We start from the raw sequence: 25,938 nt of genomic DNA, 5'->3' as shown, positions 1-25,938 counted from the left end.
TAAGTACATTTGGCAGAAGAAGGAGAAACTAAATATCGCTGTCGCTACAGTAAAGATGTTCATAGAATCAGGTGCAAAGCACTCACAATCGCTAGGTTAACCCATTCATCCGTATACAACAAGCTAGCTAGGATAAGACAACTACGTTTTTGTGTCGTTGTGCTGCAATAATGAGGTTGGGGTTAGGGATCTCCACCAGCCCTCTGAACGCCATGCCAGGATAACCCTAGAAAATTCTTCCACGTATAGACAAGTATTAGTATTATTATTAGTATATAAGTATTTTAACCTTGTGTTCAATGTTGATTGGTAAAAGGAGTTGATGAATTCACTCTCCTCAACATCATTATTGACATATATTATTAACATCATAGTAAACAAAAGAGTGCTTTTAGTGGGAGGCTGCGGCAGCTAAGCTGCAAAAAGGACAGATTTAAGAATACTTTTTTACCTACTGCAATTGCACTTTATAATGACTTTGACCCTTTTTAACCCTTTTTTTAGTAAGGACAGAAGAATATTCATTTAAACGTTAGCTTAAGCTGCTTATATATATCAACCTGTATATTTGCACACATTTTGTACTGTTATCTGTGAGTAACAGCTATATGCACATGGACCATCCATTACACTGTTTCTATCCTAGGCTATGTATTGTGGCTCATGTTTTGTATAGGTGGGATATGTATGTATACATGTGTTGTGTTGTGTTGTGTGTATGTATGCTGGCTGCTGGAACACCTACATTTCTCTGCTGGGATGAATAAAGTATATCTTATCTTATCTTATCTTATCTTATTACACCATGTGTATCAGCCCATTGTGGACTTTGGCGTGAAAACTTTAACATCCATGAATGCCTGTAGCAGGTCAGGGTCTCTTTGCTGAGGGGTGGCAAACATTTCAAGTGTCACTGATATCCTTTGCTTAATCACCGGGACCTCAGGACTAAGACCATCGACCAACGTCCTACACATGCTGCTCAGCTCCGTCATCAGCTGTGGATTCTCATTGGGAAGGGGCTTCTGCCTCACTAAGTGGTGTGTGTGTATATGTGTGCCTACAGCAATGTATTACACTTCATGTGCAGTACATTGCTGTATTTAATTGTACCCAGGGACTGCAGATGCAAATTAGCCTAAGGCTAACTCTGGTGCAATGCATTAAATGGTTACATTTATGTTTTTAATTGCACATCAAATCAAATCAAATCAAATCAAATCAAATCAAGTGGTGGACTAGCCTCCACTACTAGACTAGACCACTCATAATTAAATTCCTCACCAGCAGGGTCCAACATTAACTTTTACAATGTGTTATTTTTACCTGCCAGAGTTGAACAAGTTACCAGCCAAGGAATCTATTTAATATAACCTGACTATAACCTGACTTGTTCCCTGTATGGTCCAATCTATCTGTGAGTGGCTGGTGATGGTTAGACAGTGTGGACCCTGATCCCACGCTGGTCTCCCCAGCCACCCTCAGGTACCTGGAGTTGTATCGGTCGTTGGATGAATGAGAAGACTGATCCGAGTGGTGGGATCTCCTGTCATCGATGGAAGAGTAGTCCTGGTATGACTCCATCTCCGACACATCTGGCGTATATAAACAGTCAGGCGAGAGGAAATACATGGATGAATGAGGTCAGTCAAAGCAAGGTGCTATATCGTCTTAACACCCAAACGGCTCGCCACTGGAACCCTGCACACCAATGCCTGGATATTGTAGCACAGTGATTTAAATGTAGATTTGGTCTTGTTAGAAATTAGACCATTTCAACGGGCATTAAATTCTTTTTTTTGAACAAGATCAGCTTTTTAAACAGCGTGCAAGTGTAACCCAAGTGATTTTAGTTGTTTTATTTTAGTACTGCGTTTTACGATGCCCCTTGAACGCATCGTAAGTATATGCACGGAGAGCCGATGACACGCAGGATACGGTGTTGCGAGACAGGTGTGTTTTGGTAGTTTAATAATTTAGATAAGGTAGTATTGGAAGCTACAGGTGGTTCGGGAGGAATCCTGTGGGTAGAGCTCCGGACGTTTTTTTTTAAAAAAGAATACTTAAAGTCCGTATTGCACGCTGGTTCTTTTTTTTGTACGAGAGACAACTGTTTTCAACTCGATTGTTCAACGGCTTCCACCACCATCGCTATTCCTGGATGCCGTCGTCTCCCGTCGGACATCGGTTACGTGGACATTGTGCTCAAATCCAGGAGGGGTAGGAACGACGACATTAAGGAACCAAAACCGGATTGTTTTATTTTGTTACTTTTTTATTCTGAGTACTCAGGTTTTCTCTAGTTTTTCTTTTAGTTCTTGGGCCCAAGACAAACTAAAACTGACGTAACAGTTAGGTTATATTGTAAGTTGAACACTGTTAGAACGAATGCAATATATTTCCTTGAAAGTCTTTTCTTTAAAATACATATGTTATTCTCTCAAGTCGTGGTCTTGTGTCGTTGTGTGGGTTGGAGGTCTCATTAATCCTATGTGTATTAGGCTACAAACCAAACTCCTTATCAATCGGATGTGAACCTAGAATCTCAAGTAACCTGATCAAATTTAGATATAGAACGTTATATAGAAATATAGAACTTAAGTTATAGATACCCCGTCTCAAGGGGTCACCGGAAGGTTACATAAAGTGGCGAGCCAGCCAGGAGATTGGTTTTAAGTAGCAACCTGACCTTCTATCCACGTTACACACGTTGTATGCTAATAATTTGTCCCATCAGTTGTTTGTTCTTCCAGTTAGTTATGGATATTTGTAACCAGTTTGACGTTGATGGTCAGAGCTCCCTCTTGGTAACGGGCATTGAGGGAGATTACTCAGATGTAGAAATAGCTGATGTTTTTGGAGCTAATGGGGAAGTCTCAAAAATTGTCCGGATCCCAGATGAGTTAGAACACCCAAAGGGTAGAGCCCTGATTGAGTACGCGTCTGACCGGTCCATCTCTAGAATAGACCCCATTATCTTAGGCACCTTACCGAGTCCCAAAGATCCTTCCCTAAAATGGTCTGTGAGAACCATTAGGGATGTCTGTCAAGAAGAGATGGGTAGGGAGTTAGGCCGCAGATACCTGAGTGAACTAAAGCTAGTCGCGGGTAGTGGCAAAGCAGGCTTCTTAAGTGTACTCACAAGTGAGTTATTAGGGAACCAGGATACAACACAAAATGATAACACACCTGACAATGATAACCAAAGTGAACCTGCAGAACCCATACATGTTCCTAATGTACCTGCTAGTGTGCCAGTGAGCCCAGTTCACATTGATGAGAATGTCATTAACCCACCTCAGATCCAAAGAGTGATCGTGGAGCATGTCATCCGAAGTGACTCAAGAACTTCATCACCCATGCCTGTCCGTCTGCGCATCTTCTCTGGTCGCATGCCAAAGCCTAACGGTGAGGTTGACTATGACACCTGGCGCACCCAGGTTGACCTCCTTCTTGACGATCCTTCCTTTAGTGATACGCACAAGGTAAGGAAAATCCTTGAAAGCCTGCTGAATCCAGCTACTGACGTTGTGAAACCCCTTGGAATCTCCTCACCTCCTAGCGCTTATGTCACTCAGCTTGAATCTGCCTTCGGTGTTGTGGAGGATGGAGAGGAGCTCTTTGCAGCGTTCTCAGCTCAAACCAGAACCATGGGGAGAAACCCTCAGCATATCTGAACCGGCTCCACACCCTCCTCACAAAAACAATTTCTAGAGGGGGAGCCTCAGTTAGGAATTCAAATGAACACTTACTCAGACAGTTCTGCCGGGGCTGTTGGGATCAGAGCATCATTATAGGTTTACAGCTTGGGCCCAAAAAAAGCAACCCCCCATCATTCTGTGAATTTCTCCTTATGTTGAGAGCCGAGGAAGATCGCCGTTCAGCAAAGCTAGACAGAATGAAAAAACATCTAGGTGCTTCAAAAGCTATCGCACAAGCCCACCACATCTTTGACATTCCCTCCTATGAAAGTGGTCCTGCCCCATCACAGACCCCAAAAGAAACCGAAGCATCAAAGCTTGAAAAGAAAGTGAATGAGCTAACTGAACAGGTGGAGAAGTTGAGCAAAGACTCACACAACCCCATTCATGATAACAGGCCAGCGCCAAACCCAAAACAAGGTGAAACCTTTAAGCTTGAGTGTAAAATAGCTGAACTAACAAAACAAGTTGAGAAGCTATCTCAGAGTCAAAAAGAGAGTGAGAGCACCAAGAGAAAGGAGTGCTTCGCAATTAGCGAAAATAGCAGGAGAACCTTTAGAGTTCCTGGAATGCCAAGGGCTTGGTTCTGTTTTAAGTGTGGACAAGACAACCACATTGCTGCTCATTGTTCAAATGAACCGAACCAGACGTTAGTCCGCAGCAAAAATGCAGAGCTAAGAGAGGCACGTGACAAGTTTTCCGCTCAGCAGACTGCTTCGCCCTTTGGTTTAAACTTGTAGCAGCTTCTGCCATGGGACATCCAGAAGCTGCGACGGCACATAACCCCTGTCCCAAGAGCTTGATTCACAGTGCTAAAACACAAAGGAAAGTAATGACACAGACAATGGAGGCTGACAGTACACAACAACTCATACCTTCAGGACTTGTGGGTCCCCGTTGTGAAGCTTCAGTTTCTCTTGAAGGAGTAAGTTGTGAGTCAATTATGGACTCTGGTTCGCAAGTAACTACAGTTTCTGAGTGTTTCTATAGAAACAATCTGTCTCACCTACCCATCCATTCTATTAATGCTCTTCTTGAAATTGAAGGAGCTGGTGGACAGAATGTCCCCTATCTTGGCTACATAGAAGCTTGCATCAATTTTTCCCAACCTATCCCTGGCCGGGAAGAGAAGCTTGAGGTGTTAGCACTTATAGTTCCAGAATGCTCATTTCACAGTAGAACCCCACTTTTGATTGGGACTAATGTGTTATTCAGACTTTATGATCATCTACTTGAACAAGATGGCTCAGGGTTCATCCAGAAACTTTGCTCAAAAGACCTTGCAATGATCTTCCAGCACATTGCCCGCACACATGAGATAGACAGCCATGCATATCCTGTCAAGCTGCATGGAAACGATCCCATCACCATTCCTGCAAAACAAAAGTGCTGTGTCATGGGTGATGTCAGGCTGAGAAAACACTGTCAGAATACTGCATTTTTGCTTGAACCACATGAACAACATCGGCTGCCAGGTAGTGTGTTCCTTGAAGCTTCTCTGATTGACATTCCCTTTAATTCCAGAAACAAGGTCACTGTTGTGCTGTGTAATCTAAGCGAACACAATGTCATACTGCAGCCAAAGTCGATTGTTGCTCAATTATGTGCAGCCCAGCACATCACCCCACTTGGACCTAAACAAAATGCACCTTGTCAGGACAAGCCCGTCACTGACAACCTCAAACTTAACCTTGATGACTCACCGCTACCTGAACAATGGAAAGAGCGTATCACCACTAAGCTTAACTCCATTTCAGAAGTCTTCGCAGTAGATGACTTGTCATACGGTCACACCACTGCTGTAAAGCATCACATCAGGCTGTCTGATGAGACTCCTTTTAAGGAGAGGCCGAGGCCTATTCATCCCAATGACAGAGAGGCAGTAAAGCAGCACCTCAAAGAACTGCTTGATGCAGGAATCATTGAAGAGTCAGAGAGCCCCTTTGCATCACCAATAGTCTTGGTGCGTAAGAAGAGTGGTTCGATCAGGCTATGCATAGATTACAGGAAGTTAAATGCACGAACCATCAGAGATGCATATGCCCTTCCGAACATTGAAGAAACATTTGCAGCCCTTAGTGGTGCTAAATGGTTTTCCGTCATGGATCTTAAATCCGGTTATTATCAGGTGGGCATGGCTGAGGAAGATAAGCCTAAAACCGCTTTTGTGTGTCCCCTGGGCTTCTTTGAATTCAATCGCATGCCACAGGGTGTCACAAATGCTCCAAGCACCTTCCAACGCCTTATGGAGAAGTGTGTCGGTGACCTCCACCTTAATGAGGTGCTTGTGTTTCTAGATGATTTGATAGTGTTCTCAGACACATTGGAAGAACATGAAGTACGGCTCATGAAGGTACTGAATCGCCTCAAAGATTACGGCTTAAAACTGTCTCCAGAAAAGTGTCACTTCTTCAAGACTTCTGTGAAATATCTGGGTCATGTAGTCGATGCTCAGGGAGTCCATACTGACCCTAACAAGGTATCCGCCTTAAGAGATTGGCCCCGCCCTTCAACAAGGAAGGAGTTGAAATGTTTTCTAGGCTTCGCTGGATACTATCGGCGTTTTGTCGAGGGTTACTCCAAAATAGCCAAACCCCTCAACAGCCTGACAGCAGGCTACTGTGCACCAAAGAAAAGAGGCAAAGTGTACAAGAGAGACTACTCCAAACCTCATGTGAGTCCAAATGCACCCCTCGGAGAAGAGTGGACTACCGAGTGTGAAAATTCATTCAGAACTTTAATCAACAAATTGACCTCTGCACCCATCCTTGCTTTTGCAGACCCACAACTACCGTATGTCTTGCATACCGATGCTTGTCGAGATGGTCTAGGGGCAGCCCTCTATCAAGAGCAGGAGGGGAAGCTCAGAGCTGTGGCTTATGCTAGTCGGGGTCTTTCCAAGAGCGAACAAAACTACCCCACTCACAAACTTGAGTTCTTAGCTCTTAAGTGGGCTGTTTGTGAGAAGTTTAATGACTACCTTTATGGGACAAATTTTACTGTTCTTACTGACAACAATCCCCTCACGTACGTGTTAACCTCTGCCAAGCTAGATGCAGCTGGACATCGCTGGTTAGCCGCTCTCTCTACTTACCAGTTCTCCATCAAGTATAGAGCAGGGCATGCCAACGGCGATGCAGATGGGTTATCCCGTCGGCCTCAAAGCCCACCTCGTGAGGATGAGGATTTTGTCAAGGAAAGAGAAAGGATTGAGGATATGAAAAGACGTCTCATGGACCCAAGAGGAAACATGGGTCAGGAAGTGTTCTCTGCCTTATGTCAACGTCACCTGGTGACATTGACGGGTGAACACCAAAACCAGCCAGAGCAATCTGTTGTTGCTGAGTCTCTAGCCGTCAACCCCTCATTGATATCCGGCATTTTCGGTGAAGACACCTTGCCTTCTATGACAAACACTGACTGGCACGATCTTCAAAAAGCAGATCCATGTATCTCACGTGTCATCCACTTTGTGGAGAGAGCGTTAAAGCCCAGCATCAGAGAGACAAATCTGGAGCATTCCGATGTCAAACTCCTCCTCAGGGAATGGAAAAGGCTTGAACTCAGAGATGGTGTACTACACAGGAAGTGGATGGACCGAGACAACCCTGTCTATCAATTGGTCTTACCTGAACAGTTCCGAGAAAGAGCACTTCACGGTGTACACAATGATGTTGGTCACCTTGGTTCAGAGCGTGCACTACACCTTGCCCGTGCCAGATTCTACTGGCCAGGAATGGCCAGAGCCATTGAGGAAAAATGCAAAAAGTGTGAACGATGTTTCAGGAGAAAAGCTGAGCCCCAAAAAGCTGCACCTTTACAAAACATCTCAGTTACTTACCCCCTTGAACTCATCTCTATAGACTATCTATCTCTTGAGCCAGACAACAGAGATACGAGAAACATACTAGTTATGACAGATCATTTCACAAAGTTTGCTGTTGCAGTGCCAACAAAAGATCAAAAAGCAAGAACCATTGCGAAAGCCTTGTGGGAAAATTTCATTGTCCATTATGGATTTCCCAGTCGCCTACTCAGTGACCAGGGTAGAGATTTCGAATCAAAAACCATCAAAGAACTCTGCACACTAATCGGAGCAGACAAAGTTCGCACTACCCCATATCATCCCTGTGGGAATCCAGTGGAGCGATTTAACAGGACACTCTTGGGTATGCTTGGGACACTTGAAGAGAAGGACAAGTACCATTGGCGGGACTTTGTTAAGCCCTTGGTCCATGCGTATAACTGCACGCGTAACGACACAACAGGCTTCTCGCCTTATGAGTTAATGTTTGGGAGGCAGCCCAGACTGCCAATTGATCTAGTCCTTGGAATCCACCCTGATATGGGAAACCACAAGACCCACTCAGAGTATGTTAAAGGCCTTCGTCAACGCCTGCAAGAAAGCTACTCGTTAGCTACACAAAACTCCCAGAAAATGGGCGAGAAGAACAAAGCTCGGTTTGACAGGAAGGTGAGAGCAGCAGAGCTCTTTGAGGGGGATAGAGTCTTGGTGAAGAACGTGAACATAAGAGGGAAACACAAACTCGCAGACAGGTGGGAACAGAAAATCCATGTCGTTGTCAAACGGATTGGAGAGAGCCCTGTCTATGTGGTTAAACCTGAAACAGGAACAGGACCACAGCGCACATTGCACCGAGATCTCCTTTTACCATGTGGGTTCCTTCCTGTAAAAGAAGGAGAGGATGATCATTCACACAATGATCAACAACGAAAGATGAAACTGAGGAAACAAGCAACAAAAGATACAGAGGGAGATGATTGTCAGGAGGATGAGTTGGACAGTGATGAGGATGAGCTCTATCTTACCACACAAGTGCCAGAGGTTATCACAAGAAGCCCTTTCTTGCAAACAGGAGGTGATCCCAATGAGCCTCAACCAGCCTCAGTGGTGTTAAACAGAGACATTTCCCCTTTTGAGCCACAAACCTCTACACTCTCTGATAGCCCAAGACATGAGTTTAGATCAGAATGTCCTCTGAATTGCTCAGAGAGTGGCAATGCAGCTATACATTCTACCTCACACTCTAGAGGCCCAGACTATGTTGTTATTGATATCCAAGAACCAGACATAGTGTGTATGTCGCCTGTTCAGGACATCACAGATCATGTCACAGCTGAACCTGTAGACACAGAAAATAAGGCATCTGATAACCAAGAGTCCACTGAGTTGAGACGCTCTGGTAGGGAGAGGCGCCAACCTCGTAAGCTCACTTATGATGAGTTGGGAGAACCTTTGATTTTGGCTATAGGTTCATTTTTTCAGACCTTGGGGGCTATATTTTCCATACTTGATGATTGTAATGTTCATGCAGAGACGCATGTATTTTAGAGGGGGAGTGTGTAACCCAAGTGATTTTAGTTGTTTTATTTTAGTACTGCGTTTTACGATGCCCCTTGAACGCATCGTAAGTATATGCACGGAGAGCCGATGACACGCAGGATACGGTGTTGCGAGACAGGTGTGTTTTGGTAGTTTAATAATTTAGATAAGGTAGTATTGGAAGCTACAGGTGGTTCGGGAGGAATCCTGTGGGTAGAGCTCCGGACGTTTTTTTTAAAAAAGAATACTTAAAGTCCGTATTGCACGCTGGTTCTTTTTTTTGTACGAGAGACAACTGTTTTCAACTCGATTGTTCAACGGCTTCCACCACCATCGCTATTCCTGGATGCCGTCGTCTCCCGTCGGACATCGGTTACGTGGACATTGTGCTCAAATCCAGGAGGGGTAGGAACGACGACATTAAGGAACCAAAACCGGATTATTTTATTTTGTTACTTTTTTATTCTGAGTACTCAGGTTTTCTCTAGTTTTTCTTTTAGTTCTTGGGCCCAAGACAAACTAAAACTGACGTAACAGTTAGGTTATATTGTAAGTTGAACACTGTTAGAACGAATGCAATATATTTCCTTGAAAGTCTTTTCTTTAAAATACATATGTTATTCTCTCAAGTCGTGGTCTTGTGTCGTTGTGTGGGTTGGAGGTCTCATTAATCCTATGTGTATTAGGCTACAAACCAAACTCCTTATCAATCGGATGTGAACCTAGAATCTCAAGTAACCTGATCAAATTTAGATATAGAACGTTATATAGAAATATAGAACTTAAGTTATAGATACCCCGTCTCAAGGGGTCACCGGAAGGTTACACAAGCACTATAGATGTATAACTGTTCTATATATATATATATTATTTTAACTATATAGGAGGGGAGGTTTTTACTGATGAAGATAGTGATGCGATAATGAAAGACAATCTATAAAAATTCATACACACTGCAGTTCTCTTGCTCTTCTCCGTACATTAACAAAAGTAATTATAATACCATGTTTTCTTTGGTTCTGAATTAACTGTGAGCAAAACACAACACTGTGACATAACAGTAACAACAGTAAAATAGTACATTGGATACCTCTGTGTAGTTTGTGCTGTGTAGGTTAGCGGAGCCCCCCACAGCCACTCACCCTCATGGTCTGAGTCTGAGTCCACCAGTAGGGGGATGCGGACCAGCAGCTGATGGTGGTCCCGCTGGACAGAGAGCTGCAGCTTCCCCCTGGACTTCTCTATGAGCCGCCCCGCCTCGTTCAGGGACAGGTTCTCTGTGACCGTCCCGTTGATCTGGAGGGCAGACACGAGAGAAGCCCTCAACAACATTTACATGTAGGGGATTTTGCGGACGCTTTTATCTAAAGCACCTCACAACCATTCATACACACATTCACACACCAACGGCGGAGTCAACCACACAGGGTGACAGCCAGCTCGTTAGGAGCAGCTAAGGTGAGGCGACTTACTCATGGACACCTCGACACTCGGGGATCGAACCAGCAACCTTCCGGTTACCAGTCTACTTGCTCTACCTCCTGAGCTACGGCCGCCCCAGTAGCTCAGGAGAAAGGCTTTATCTCCAAAGGTTGGTCCCCTTTGCGTGCTCCAGCCAGAGCCTATATATTAGCTTACAAACTGATTGATCTCGATTAGCAAGTCGTGTGTGTCAGTCATCGACTTGACTACCTGTGGAGGATGGCGTGCCTGATATACAACACCCATATTCCACACACTTACGCCCACAATACATACTGGAACTCCCTCCCCCTAAGAAAGAAGCATCGTTGGAAGTCTCCATTAGCTCCCACCTCTCAACGTGAGGAGAGGCGGGAGCTGAGTGCTGATTGGCCAGGTTTGGGTAGGCTAGGAAATTCACAGGGGAGGCCTTCACATCAATGAGGGAGATCAATGCAATCTGCAGCCATGTAGTCGGTACAGCGGCTGGTCACAAGGAGCCATTAGGGACTGCTCTACATCTGTACATGCTTCTATAATTAGGAATAGGATATACAGATTGAGTCGTAACACTCAGTAGAAGATAACGGTAGAGTAGGGCAGGGGGTCGTTCATTGTGTTCAATCTCAACTTGTAAACCTTGACAGGTCTACATTTACACCTGGGTACTCAACAAGATGTCCTCTCTGATATAGGCAAATTCAGTGTGTCTAGAAAGTCTGAAAATACTTCACTTTCAGGATCCATACAAAGCTTACAAAAGCAATATATTTTGTCTTAATTGGAAAGCAAAAGTTTGACTGATCCAAGGTAAAGATTGGTTGAGCAACAAGATGTCCCCTCTATCATATTGCAGTATTAAGTCTCTAGGTCATAATACATTTATATTCCACTCCTGGCTTCCACATCCAGCCAGGATGGCTGGTTTCAAATTTGAATTTGTTGCCTTTTCCAAGGGAATTTGGAAATGGTCATTGAACCACATCCACTCCCTGCCTTTAAAGATACCATAACATGCTTTTTTAGGGTTAATAATTGCATGTGGGGGTACTACTAGAATAGGGTTACATGCCTGTATGTTAGAGATACCCCTTATTATTCTCACACTGTTAATTTCTGCAAAACCAATTTCAGAGTCTTTTAAAAACGTTCTGTTTTGTATCATGTTGCTTTAAGGCCCCCACCCGAGTAGCCCAGTCTGCTGGGATTGGTCAGCATGCCCACTCTGTTGCGATTGGTTGAACGCTTTGTGTGTGTCTGTTAATTCAGACTTTTCTATCTTATCGGACATGAAACATGTATAGATATGTCATCTAAAGCAAAGGGAAAAGTCGAAAAAGCATGATATCACCCCTTTAAATGATCATTAGTGGCAATACTACCACCATGTCAGACGCAATATATTGTACAAATATACTATGATTATCATTCAGGTATATTTGTACTTTAGTCTACAAATGTTTTAGTCATTTTAAATTTAATTATATTCTACAATGGTATCATTGTTGGGACCAATATCAATGCGGTGTCAGAGAGAAGTATGAGCACCTTGAGGATGATGTCTCCTTCTTGCAGGCTGCCATCCTGAGCCGCGAGGCCTGTAGCCGTCATCTGCTTGATGAAGATCTGACTGCCCAGACGCAGGCCGTACTCTACACAACAGGACACACATCATGCAACGTCACATTGTGCTAGGATGAGAATAAGTCTGTGTAGAAGAGCTTTATTATGCTGTGTACAGTATTTATATATGAGTTTGTATTAAGAGATTAAGGTAACATTAACAGAAATATCAGACAGGAGGTCTTGGAATTCATTAAATAGAATGAAATCAAGCCTATTTCAAAAGCTGCTGACCTAAAATATGTATCACCTAAAATGTACATTATACATTTTAGGTACAATTGTGTATTACTCTAGTCCTCACGATGGTTCGTTAAAAATGCCTATGGATACAAAGATCGGGTCACAGCCTAATTCCAATGCAGAGGCTAAAATAGTACATGATATTACATAATAAATTATACATACAATTCATTGGTGTGGCTATGGGATTGCATACATAACATATGTCTATTTAAATCCACTGTAACATTGGATACAAAGTAAATTCAGTTTTTTTTCATTCTGTTTTTGCTAACATCCCTAATGTGTCGATAAAAAACATTTTCCTGCTGGCCTAGTATACAATTTATGTTCATTACTTTTCAGTATGCTCCAATTGTTTAGAACACATTACACTTTCCTTCTGCTTGGCTCAACAGAATCCCCTTGCTGCCTCTGCCTCAGCCTTCATCCAGAAACATCTTTGTGATCCCATTTGCATACAAAGTGATGTGAGCCAAGCTGCTACATTTTCAGTCTTGTGTGCTTGAGCTCAGGGCATGGTTGCTAGGTGTTGAAAATGAACTGAGATTTTCTGGTCTTCAATAAAGATCTAAATAGTCACCCTAGCATAACACATTAATGTTAATGTTTAAATGTCCAGTTTTAATACTAGGGGTGTAATGGTTCAGGTGTGACAGGATTAATACTAGGGGTGTAATGGTTCAGTGACAGGGTTAATTCTAGGGGTGTAATGGTTCAGTGACAGGGTTAATACTAGAGGTGTAATGGTTCAGTGACAGGGTTAATACTAGAGGTGTAATGGTTCAGTGACAGGGTTAATACTAGGGGTGTAATGGTTCAGGTGAGTTAATACTAGGGGTGTAATGGTTCAGGTGAGTTAATACTAGAGGTGTAATGGTTCAGTGACAGGGTTAATACTAGAGGTGTAATGGTTCAGGTGAGTTAATACTAGAGGTGTAATGGTTCAGGTGAGTTAATACTAGGGGTGTAATGGTTCAGGTGAGTTAATACTAGGGCTTGGTTGGTTACAGGATACAGTTAGTTGCTCTTTTTCCTTTATAACCCAGGGTAGTCTCATTAGCATCTAATGCTCCATTCCTTGCCCGTGTAAGTCTATCTGCCCTAACATGAAATCATTTATTTGGTAATGTCTTTGTAATATTGTATATCTTTCAATTAAAAAAACGAATAAGTTAATAGGCAATAAAAGGTTGGTCATCTTAACCATGCTGTATGTAAATCAGCATGAGTTGGTTGACAAATGTCGACTGAAGGCTGTGGAGAGAGTTAGTTATAGTAAGAGTTAGAGTTAGTAGGTTATGTTGTTTTGGTCTCTGCCACTCGCGCTGGCCAGAGTTACATTTGGATGGTGTCACCATGAATAACAATAAATTATTATAATTCATTATAATTATAATTATTATAAATAAAGTCCCACTGATATAAACTATCACTCTTTCGTGTACTTCAATCTCTCCCAAACCGTGCGCATAGGTTTGCACAACAAAACCACGCGTGTCATCCAGACGGTACGTTTTGTTGACGAGAACCATTACATCTCTAGTAAAAACACAAGCCTAGGTAGTGTGTAATAACATGTCACAATACGTCATGTTGATGCGTGCTTTGTATGTCAGGTTAGGGTTCCACAGTAGGGTAGGGCTGTTCCATAACGTTAACTTAATACATATCAAGACCATGGTCATGTTATAACACAGGTTGTTACAGGGCTTATCACATGTGTAACTACACCGTGACACAGTGTGTCAGAGCGTGGAAACAGAGCGACGCCGGCCTCGAGCCTGTGGCCACCGGCAGGTGTTCTCCTACCTTCATACGGCGTGTTCTTCACCAGCACGACACTCACAGGCTTCTCCAGCGGCTCCAGCGGCCCGGCCCCCCTGGGGTGCTCCCGAGACGGGGAGCTCTTGGCCAGAGACAGATACTTCTCCCCCACTTCTCCGGCCTCACACTCATATTTACCACTCAGGTGGAGGGTTTCCCCCGTGCCCTCCGCCTCCCCGCCCGGCTTCCTCCACGGACGGCAGCGGTGGCAGCGTGCGTTGGGTCCCGGGCTGTGGCTACAGCCGGCGCTCTTGGAGGGGTTCTCTCCCTCCGGGGAGCCCTCTCTCTCCCGGCTCCTCGCACGGCTCTTGTCGGGGCGGTCCTCCTTCTTCTTCCCACATCCCCTGCTGTCCACATGGTGGCTGAGGATGGCGTCGTGGTGCCATCCGCTGTTCTCGTCTGCCTTGTTGTAGTCATGGGCGCCGGGGGAGCCGGGCGGGAGCTGGGAGTCGGCCGTCACTGTGCGGGGACGTTTCACTATCTGGAACGAAGGCAGTGTGTTGTGTATCGAGTATGTTGTTGGTCATTTGCAAATCTTTTGCTGGATCACGCTGGATCTCTTTTCCTCCGTGTTCACTAATGTACTTTATTGTGGTTATTGTCGGACTGATTCGTGTTCTTGGAAACGTAAAATGGATAGAGTTTGATTTTTTAATCTTTGCTATTGCTATTATACTCCATGCTTGGGTGAAGATGTTGTGAAGATGTAACAATTGATTTCATTAGTAGGCTGGACGCTGCTAATTAGTCATGACCTTTTTCTGTGTATCGACGGTTCAGACCAAAAAGACTAGAATGGGGAAAGATTGATTTTGTTTAAGAATGTTTCTAATAGTGAACTCACTTTAAAACTAGACTGTTGATATCAAAACAACCAGACAACTTCTCAAACAGTTTCTATACTAAAATGACCCATCAGGAGTGCATTTAGGGATTACGTAGTGTTTGCAACTAGTGGCACCGATGTTCTAAATGTAGATTGTTCACACCTACACTACACTCCGACGCCGCAGTGTTAAGTCTGGTCTCATCATTCTGGTGTGAGGTGGACTTCATACTTACTATCCTCGCCTCCTTGGAACAGTTCCGCAGTGACTGGACAGCGAACGAATGAGGCACGTTATCCATCGGGATGGAGTTCACCTGAATCACTCTGTCATTTTCACTAGGTCATTATTGCGTGTGTACACACACACACACACACACACACACACACACACACACACACACACACACACACACACACAAACACACAATTGAACATGCCAGATTTGTCCCAATAACATGACATCTCAGGAGGTGTTGATGTTCAACGAAATATACCATGACAATCTGCTAGAATACACAATATATTTAGCATTTAAAATATGACCATTGTAGGATTTAAAGATTCATATGTTATATATTTATGGCTCCAATGAGCTAACCCTAACCTATTAACCTATCTTTATAAAAAAACGAATGCAATGGAATACTAAACAATGATTATCAATCGGATGCGATAACAAAACGTGAATGAATCAATAACATGTATGTCTCTAATGCTGTGAATGAATCAATAGCATGTATGTCTCTAATGCTGTGAATGAATCAATACCATGTATGTCTCTAATTCCGTGAATGAATCAATACCACGTATGTCTCTAATGCTGTTATCAGATGAGCTTATCGGACCATTAGAGTTATGTTAGGGTCGTCATTAAACCCACAACAGCAGTCCGTCGGCTGGGCTGCCCTGCAGTACGTCACAGATGATGATCGAGGTGTCATCGTTCTCCATGTTGGGGTTGTCCTGTCCCCCAGACACCGCCAGGCCAAATCCCATCTGGGGGTCCTAGAATACAACAGCCACATAGAGAACAAGAGGGTGGGCAACTGTTCCCATGCTGATGTAACAGCTGTGACTAGCATGGTCCATGACTAGATGGGTGAGAGAGACCCTGTCCTTTGAGGATTGGCCACAAATGAGGTAATGTCTGAGGTAATGCTACCTCGTCTCATTACAGAGATATTGGCTTCCTTTGGTGAAGGATAGAGCCGTGTGGCAGAACACTGACTGTTCGATTGAGAACAGGATTGAAACACACATTTGTAGTGTAGCACATTCGAGACAGCCGATGTTGAATCCTGTCACCTGGTTATAAGGTTGTTAGTCATCTCGGGTCAAGCAGTCCTACTATGTTATAGCTGAACTTCTGTTGGAAAACGGCACATTAAGTGTCATTCTACAGCTGCCAGTCTACACAGTATACACTTTGTTACAGTTTACTACTGCTGGCTGGTTGGTTTTCAGCAATTACACACTTACTGAATCCCACATCCAGCAACATGATTGGTCAAAAAAATATGAATCACAAAGAAAATGCTTTGTTGTTTTTTGTTTTATGTTACCGCGATTTGAGCTCATCTGCATTTAGACTCTGACGGACGGCCACGGCATTTCCAACATTAAAACGATAGCTCTTTACGATAGTATCTATAGCACATTTAATGGCATGAATTGCCATTGAGTATGAACTCACCTTCTGTAAGGTAACTGTGTGTTGTTCCCAAACCTCCTTCCCAGGCACCTGTCAAAAAGAAGGGACAGAATAAAATCAATTTCAGGGATATTGACTTATGTGTTAATACCCTGTGAGATTCCAAGCTGCTACCGAAAGCATGTGCCCTGATCCCTGAGTATGAGTATGTCGAAGGTGCAGTTGTAAACAGATTTATGGAGCAGGACCATGACAGCCAGGCTGGGCTCGGCCATCTGGACGCTCTGACATGTGCCAGAAAGCCTGTTATGATTTTCTACTGCTGGGCCGACCATACTGCTGTGATTACTTGTTAACCGTGGAAGAAGATAAAGTAAAGCAAAAGAACAGTGGCTCCTCCAAGTGAACTGCTTCACTGAGAGCAGCAACCATAGGCTATTGATTAAAAAATATATAAATTCTGGACTACATATAAGAAAAAGGATGGGTCAAGCTCTTGGACGGAGAAATGAAAAAAGGAGAAAAAATTGTGTTAAAGGTTTTCAGTGTGGAGTAGTGTATCTTGGCAGCTTGCTTGAAAAAAATAGTAAAAAAATAAAAAATAATTAAAAGAGAAATTCAAAAAGATTTAGCTAGCCAAATGATATTAATTGAGAAAACGGGTAAAGGAAAAGAGGGAAAGTCCAAAGTCTGGATAAAAAACACAAAGCCCCTGAGTTAGATGCTGCAGAATGTGCAAAGAGCAGTCAACCAGACACTTATTTGTACTACTAGTAGCTGTTCTAGTAGTGCTTACGTTAGCCCAGCTCAGCAGCTGCCACACTGAGTCTCTTAAAGAGTTCCTGTTAATACTAGGACAGATTTAAGGGTAGTTTGGCGTCCTTGGAAATTGGACACCAAAGGTAGGACATGCTTGTTGTGTGTGGCTTGGTCATAGGCCTATAAGGCACTGACCTTGTTAGGACATCCTGTTGTTTTGAGAATTATGATAATATATATTATTATTATAAACAATTATAAAGTATTATAAAGGGCTGTTGGGGGACAAATGCCAGGGCCTTATGACAGTACCTGCCCACAGCGTGCAATGTCATAATATAATATGGAAATTCAGTTCCTGGAATAATTCTGAACAAAGGATTCATTGTGAGAACAGTTCTTTCAAGGTTGAAAAACAATTGTACGCACATTAACCTCTTCATTAGTTGGCCTATTTCTAAAGAATAACATACCCAAAGTAAATTGAGTTTATCTCCACAATTGCAAGGGCTATAATATGTTATATTGCTACCAAAATAAAGATAACACCTGTGAGATTGTTGTGCAAGTGAAATAATCAATGTGGATACTGCTGGTTAGCAGATACGGAAAGTAACTAATTACATTTACTCAAGTAAATGTATGAGGTCGATTTTTTTTGTATTTTGTATTTTTTCAGGAATATTTAAAAACTGTACTTTTACTTTTACTTCAATAAGTTTTGGTTGAAGTATTGCACTTAGTTACATATTAAACCAAACAAGATACTGAGTAAAAAATTGCAGGCAAGTATGTCGAGAACGACAAGATGCATGCTGCATTGGCCTGAGAATTTCTGAGTTCACCTAGCAGCCGTCAGTGCAGTCAGACTAGGTGTAGTCGGTAGGCTGAATGGATAATGGCTGACTGTCTTTTTATGTCAAGCTTCAAAATTAAACTTATGGACTTAAAATAGTTTTAGTTGTTGTGAAGTCGAGTGTTAATATCACAGATGTCAAGCATATAGTGTCATGACACTCCTTCAAGTCAAAGTAGTCTATAGACTAAAATAAAAGGCCTTAATGTATGTTTTGTTAGGTTTGAAAAAGGCTAATTAAGTCACGATAACCAAGATTTTCAAGATAAGTTTTCTTTTGACAGGATGTAAAATTGCTCAAAAACACTGTTCAAAGTTAACCATGATTAGAGATTTTGGATTCCCCCTTGCAGTTGAAAACTTATGATTGGTGAGGCATTAAATATGACATTTACATTTACATTTAGCAGACGCTTTTATCCAAAGCGACTTACAATAAGTACATTTGTCATAAGAAATGAAACAATATATCACTGTCGGTACAATATATGACCAATAAAAAAGTAAGTAGTACTATTAGTAACTAGTACTCTGAGTAGGTTTTGAAAAGAATACTTTGTACTAAATTTGAACTACAATACTTCAGTTATCAGTGATGTAACTATACTTTTAATTGAGTAGCTTTTTTCAGTTCTTTTTCTTTTTCTGCTGATTAGAGTAAATAAAGCTAAAACAAATCAAAAGTGGACGGTTTTATTTCCGGCTGAAATATAAATCATGTTTTAGCGTGAATACCACCTAGTGCACAGTTAGCCGACAGGTAGCCCTATAGTACTTTAGGGCCATAGCACAACATCTTATCAGTAACTGGGTCAATAGTATTAGTAGGGGTAGGTTGGCGAAATCTCCACATAAAAACGTAAATCCAATGCAAACCAATGCAAAATTGTCAATATAATCTTGATGAGACTCAAATGACCCCATGCCCAACAATCGTAATTGCAGCATACGGCCACTGGATGCAATGAAGAACATATGTTCTGATTGAACATAGGAAATACATCTCTAACCTTAAATGTAACTTAGCCAATACCCAAATTGAACAATCTCTTATGAAGCCCCCTATACCCTCCTATGGCCAGCCAGTTATAGAATGATTCTGGCCAGCCTGGCCGGGTCTGAGCAGAAACTGCATTCGGATCCTATTCCTGCAGTGTGTTGGTAAATGGGTTGGGTTGCATTGCACATCATTTGACAATTCCACAACCCGGAATTTGTATCAGTCAGACAGACATTTATTTAAGACTACGATTATGACAACATGATAGTATGTGATATGGTTACATTTTGTATTTTATTTGACACTAGTTATCGGGCTCAGGACAGCAGGAAGCAAACAAGTTGAGGTGGCACATTTTATGTTATTGGTCATATTACTGTACAAGTTCACCTTCACATCAGTGGTATTTTGGCACCATGCAAAGACTGCTCAATCAGTGGCTGATTGTATGTAGTGTGTGTGTATATCATGTGAAGTATGGTTAAAGTTAGTATGAACAACAAGGATAAAACCCAGGAAAAAAATGTGGCTTCATAAATGTAATACAGTCATTTTCTTTATATCTGTGAAAATAGAGGGAATATAGAGAGAAATCTGTCGTAAATTGGCTGAAAATATCCAGCCATCCTTTGATTGTAAGTACTTCTCATACTTTAAATTAAACATTACTTGAAACCTGTTTAAATAAATCATAGGAGTAAACAAACCATTTCAATTACATTATGTATTAATGAAGAGCTAATAAAATTATGTATTAATGAAGAGCTAAGAAATACATTACAAAACAAGTCTATAAACAACCTTGTATCACAGACAGAAAAGGACACAAGTATTCAACTATCTTCATAAATGAAGATTAATCACAGGATCATGTGATGTACATAGATCCTGTCCATCACAAGCTATCCTGCTGGTCGAGAGTCTACTGACATATCAAGATCAGTAAACATTTAGGGGATTTTTTTATCCAAAGCAATTTTCAACCATTCATCCACACATTCACCCACCGACGGCGGAGTCAACCACACAGGGAGCAGTAAGGGTGAGGTGTCTTGCTCAGGGACACCTAGATACAAAGCAAGGCAGACACCGGGATCGAACCAATAACCTTCCGGTTACCAGTCAACCCGCTCTACCTCCTGAGCTACTGTTGCTGCCAGTCTACAGAAATATCAGGACCATCAAACTTCTCAAAATGCAGTGAATAGGATTGCCAACTGTTCTGTATAAGCCAGGTTATTCCCTATATTGGACAGAATTAGTTTGTCCCATTTGGGCCCTCCCTTGTTCCGTATATTGACTGCTAATCCACTCCGGTCACCAGATGGCACTCTTACAGATCCTAGTTCTGACACCACAGCAGTAGATAATGTGCTGATCGATCCACAGGTGAGACTGTCCATTCCAGGCTGCCTCATCAGTTGCAGGTATAGTACTAATGTACCAATTCCTGCTAAAGTAATATAATTTCAAGGTCATTTCTGGTGTTGTTCGGTTGGTTTGGCATGTGCAAATATGTGATGATACACATGCACAAAAAAAGAACATGAATATACACTCAGTTCACACCACACCATAGCCACCGTTTCACCATGCACCAGACAACACATGCAGGTGTACATTTTGCACCAGACAAAACGTGGTGTGCCAACAGGACGCCATCTTACGTCCTGTGATTGGTTAACCCTAAAGCCCTCTGAAGGACAGGAAAGACCTCTCTCATATCAGGAAGAATCTTGAGAAGGACCACGAAAGAGGGATCCATCCATCTAGGGATGGACAGCAGAGTGCCATGGGTGCCATCACGGACAGACGTAATGTTAGCATAAACAGCAAAGCGTTTCCAATAAAATATTAAACTGGTAGCCCGTCAGGTGGAATATCAAGGTTGTACCATATATACATAAATAACAAGATAGATAACATAACTGCAAGCGGGAGACATGGTGGAGCTGGGGGGTGGTGATTTATTTGCGCCCTTGAAGCTAAGCAGCGAGGAGCTGTCAGAGGAACAGTGATGACGAGTGCGTCATCCGTCAACACAGCTCTAAAGGCCCTGACACACCAACCAGATTATCGGTCGTCGGACAGACTGGCGAGCTCGGTGACCTGAGTCTGTTCGGCGTGTGCTGTGACCTGAGTCTGTTCGGTGTGTGCTGTGACCTGAGTCTGTTCGGTGTGTGCTGTGACCTGAGTCTGTTCGGTGTGTGCTGTGACCTGAGTCTGTTCGGTGTGTGCTGTGACCTGAGTCTGTTCGGTGTGTGCTGTGACATGAGTCTGTTCGGTGTGTGCTGTGACCTGAGTCTGTTCGGTGTGTGCTGTGACCTGAGTCTGTTCGGTGTGTGCTGTGATCTGAGTCTGTTCGGTGTGTGCTGTGATCTGAGTCTGTTCGGTGTGTGCTGTGCGATCGGCCGTCGTCAAAGCCGTCGGTGTTCTTTTCAAGCCGTCTGTGTTCTTTTTCCGCCGATTGCACATTGAACCGGCCATGACCAAATCGGTCCGACTGCCTTTTCTGCCGATGATCGGCAGTTGGAATGGTGTGTCAGGGCCATAAGAAAGCATAGCTTAGATTCGCCGGTTGATGACTGGTTGGTGTGGGGCTGGGTCGTTTTTGCGCTATTTGGACCAAATTATATTTAGTAATTAACCATCGTTATGAAGCAACGAGCCATCTGGGTTTCAGATGTCATTGGTTGATCTGTAAGTTAAGGTCCCAAGATAAAAAGTACTTTGACCACCATGAAGACTGTGTTTTTTGTTGTGTGTTTTGTGGGGGGGGGGGTGGTTACATATATATTTGTAAATATCAATTAAATACATATTTTTATTTGTAGAGAATTTTTTTCTATTGCTGTATTTGTCTACAGAATGTTTACATTCCTCTATTCTTTGAAGGTCTGTTTATGGGAAAAACAAACAATTTCAGCAACTTATTTTTGTATTAAGACTGTATTATGTAAAACACCAATAAAAAGAGTTACATCATTTTTTAATAAAAATAAAAATACAAATAAAAAGTATTTTGAATCCTAAATCGCTGAGCCATCAGCTGACTGCTGTGGACTATAAGCAGCCCTCCACTGCCATGACAGCTGTCATAAAGTGCTGAGCCATCCCCCCAGTGGCCAACTGAACCAACGCGAGACTCAACATATGCTTGCAGAGCTGGTTGACATAACAAACATGGATATAGCTGTGTGATGTGAATTTACATATGTATTTATTTATGTATGTATTTATGTATTTCATGCAAGCTATTGTGATCATCTCAACAGAGCATTATATATATATATATATATATATATATATATATATATATATATATATATATATATATGCCATTCGGTATATCGCTTAAAGACAAATTAGTATTCTAACCTAGCCACTTAGAATATGTTGGTAAGTGGCATTCTAACTCAGATAGGGTCACTATAATAATAACAACATTAAATTGTTTGTGCGAGGTATCAAGGTGTGAATAATGTGTATTTGAAGAGTGTAACAGGGGGATTACTGCATTGCGTTTATCTAGAAAAAAGAGCTATAGCAATAGAGAGAGCAGCATCATGAATATTAAGACATAAACTCTGCTGTCCATCTCTTTGTGTAGCAAGGTGTCTCCCTCCATATATACCTCAATTCATCTTCTGGTTGCCATCCAATCTAACTACCATTTCCTCAGGTTAGAGGCGATGCACAAATAATCTATATATTGTAATTTAAATTCACCCTCCTGTTTCTCCGGTGCAATTATTGCAAGCTTTGGCTTTAACCTTGCGTCCAAGAAATCCCAGAGGCATTGTGGGTAGAGAAATATCATAATTTCATTACATTTAACACGTGGCTGATATTGCACTGTGTTCTGTAGTTGTGTATTTCTGTGTGTATAGTAACGTTGTAGTATGAACTGTAACACACTGTCACCTTATCCATCTGGCCCTGGCTAATTAGTCACATGAGCTGCAGAGGCACGTACACACTCACACACACACACACACACACACACACACACACACACACACACACACACACACACACATACACGCACACACACGCACACACGCTCACACAAACCACACACACACGCTCACACAAACCACACACACATACACACACACGCACACGCACTAAATGCACCAGTGTTGGCTAGGGACAAAAATAGAGAAAAGGGGAGGGAGAGGATGAACGTCACTTGATATAAAAGATATGCTAAAATAATGGTGGGGACTTATGTGGAGAAATGATGAGGAGCAGGTGAACAGAGAGACTGTTGAAAAGAGAGACATAAAAATGAATGGACTGATTCCTGTGGGCATCAATATTGATCCATGTTCAGGACAAGAGCACAGCACACTTTTCACCACAACGTAAGTGACTGAATAAGTCTAGCTTCACCTGCAAGCTACATAAACATTTGGGGAGGCTCGAAGGCCCATCCATTTAGCAACATGCATTGTTGCGAGCCAGGTTTGATTCCGACCAGTGGTCTTATTCTACATATGCATATGTAATTTCCTCTCTTCTTCATCCCCTTTTCCTGTGTCTCTTGATTCTCCGGTCTGTGAAAGAATTCTTTCTATACATGTAAATCAGTGTACATCCAGGCACCAAGGTGTGAACGATCAATCTCACACCTTAGCATCTTTAAATATCCATGGCAATTACTTAAAGGTCCCCTGACATGCCACCATGCAGCTGCATGGTGGCATGTCAGGGGACCTTGTAACGGCTTATCACACCACACATATATGTGTGGTGTGATAAGCCGTTACAAGCCGTTTCACACCACACCACACCTGGTGGCATGTCATGGGACCTTTAACAAAACCTCTGTCTGTTGAAGGTGTGTGGTATAGGTGTAGGAGGTGACATGGAAAACTCTGCCAATGACCAAATATGATTCCAAGAAGACTTCACTTGAATGGGAATCATTTGCACCAAGCCTAGCGTTGGTGATTCCCTAGGCGTTGGCGCAACCTTAGGTGCTGGTAATATACTAGGCTCTACCCTTGTCATTGGTTGTTAAAGCTCCACTATGTAACTTGGCCACGAGCAAAGTTACGTGCTCTGGCCATCAGCCCAACGCTGATGGCCACGGTTTAGCTGATAGGTTCTTTGGACGGTGACATAGTCAAAATGAGTAATAAAAACTTAAATTCTTCAAAATCAAGTATCAACTATGTTTTCAAGCCTAGTAATAGTGAAACCAGAATCCCACATTTCTGCGTCCCTGGCCGACATCTCTCAGTGGATGTAGACACACTACCTGAAGCTTCATCTGGACAAGACTGAGCTGTTCTTCTTTCTAGAGAAGGCCTCCCCCATCCTTGACCTCTCCATAAATATGGACCACTCTGTGGGGCCTGTGATCCTGACAGCGGTAAACCTGGGTGGGACACTGGATGACTCGCTGTTCTTCGCTGCCAACAGCGCTGCGACAACAACATCCGGAGGTGTTCCTCACACACAGGTCTTGGTTAAGGTTCTGGTCATCCTGCATTTAGACTGCTACACCCTTCTGGCTGGTCAGCAGGTATGTGCCAATCGTCCTCTGCAACTCATTCAGAGATCAGCAGCCCGGCCGCTCTTCAACCTGTCCAAGTTCAACTTTTGTTCAACCCAACTGTCATCAGGACAGCTGCAACCCTACAAATCACACCTACACCATACACAGACTGAAAACTCATCTGTTCAGACTGCATCTTGTGACTATTATGTAGCACTTTAGCATAATGGAGCAGTTTGCTTACATGATGAATTTCATGTACATGATGATCACATGATTGTTGTACCCTTTGGGGTTGTATCCTCATGGTTGAATGCACACATTGCAAGGCGCTTTGGACAAATGCGCATGCTAAATTAAAAAAATATCAAACATAGTTTGTAAGCTTGATTTCACGGGTTGTGGAGTCGTGGATGGTGTTTATTCTATAGTCATGTGGTTACTTGCAACTCCAACTTTTCCATCAACTGATTAAACGTCCTTTTTGGTAAATTATATTAATACCTCAATTCATATTTTTGTTAGAGCGTGTTTATCAAATTCAACAGCCTCTTCCCTGTGTGTACCAGACATTCCAACCTTTTGGTGAGAATCCCAAATTGTATCACAATCCCAATTCCAAATCACATCAAATACCCATATTTTGTTCCTGAGAAATAGTTTACGTATAATATTTACAAACCCAGAGTTGCTGTTTACGCAAATACATTTTGGAAACTACAGTACACACACAAAGCTATAGTGAAGATTCAGACAGGAAGGAAGAGTACTGGCCCTTTAAGAGAATCTCTCTGCACCTTATTAGACACAGAAACCTTTCCACAATATATAACAAACCTTTTTATAAACCTTGAGATTTCAATATCATATCTCCTACATCTTATTCTTAGATTAAATTATACCATTGCATTCAATCATTTAACCATTCACCTCTTGATTAAAGCACACACACACACACACACACACACACACACACACACACACACACACACACACACACACACACACACACACACACACACACACACACACACACACACACACACACACACAAATAAATCCATATAGTCACATGTACATACACAATACACAAATAAGATTGGTCTTTCTCACAGGTAGACATCTTAATGAACAGCTA

The 25,938-nt window shown here is 42.5% G+C and overlaps 1 protein-coding gene across 1 annotated transcript in view; it reads right to left on the bottom strand.

Annotated features, from left to right (window-relative positions):
• Positions 1-25,938, bottom strand: part of LOC311343995 (tight junction protein 2-like) — a gene marked incomplete at its 3' end in the record, with an annotated part of 37,599 nt that overhangs the window by 10,313 nt on the left and 1,348 nt on the right. Inside the window, exons 2-8 of the mRNA XM_084468941.1 lie at positions 16,722-16,769; positions 15,909-16,033; positions 15,262-15,364; positions 14,185-14,680; positions 12,055-12,158; positions 10,188-10,341; positions 1,490-1,595 (exon numbers count right to left, since the gene is read on the bottom strand). Coding sequence (XP_084325067.1) covers positions 1,490-1,595; positions 10,188-10,341; positions 12,055-12,158; positions 14,185-14,680; positions 15,262-15,364; positions 15,909-16,033; positions 16,722-16,769 — 1,136 coding nt within the window. The remainder of the gene's footprint in view (positions 1-1,489; positions 1,596-10,187; positions 10,342-12,054; positions 12,159-14,184; positions 14,681-15,261; positions 15,365-15,908; positions 16,034-16,721; positions 16,770-25,938) is intronic.

The sequence above is a fragment of the Micromesistius poutassou genome (genome assembly GCF_964030765.1).
Source record: "Micromesistius poutassou genome assembly, chromosome: 5".
Classification (NCBI taxonomy): Eukaryota; Metazoa; Chordata; class Actinopteri; order Gadiformes; family Gadidae; genus Micromesistius; species Micromesistius poutassou.
This window is presented reverse-complemented; position numbering and strand designations above follow the sequence as displayed.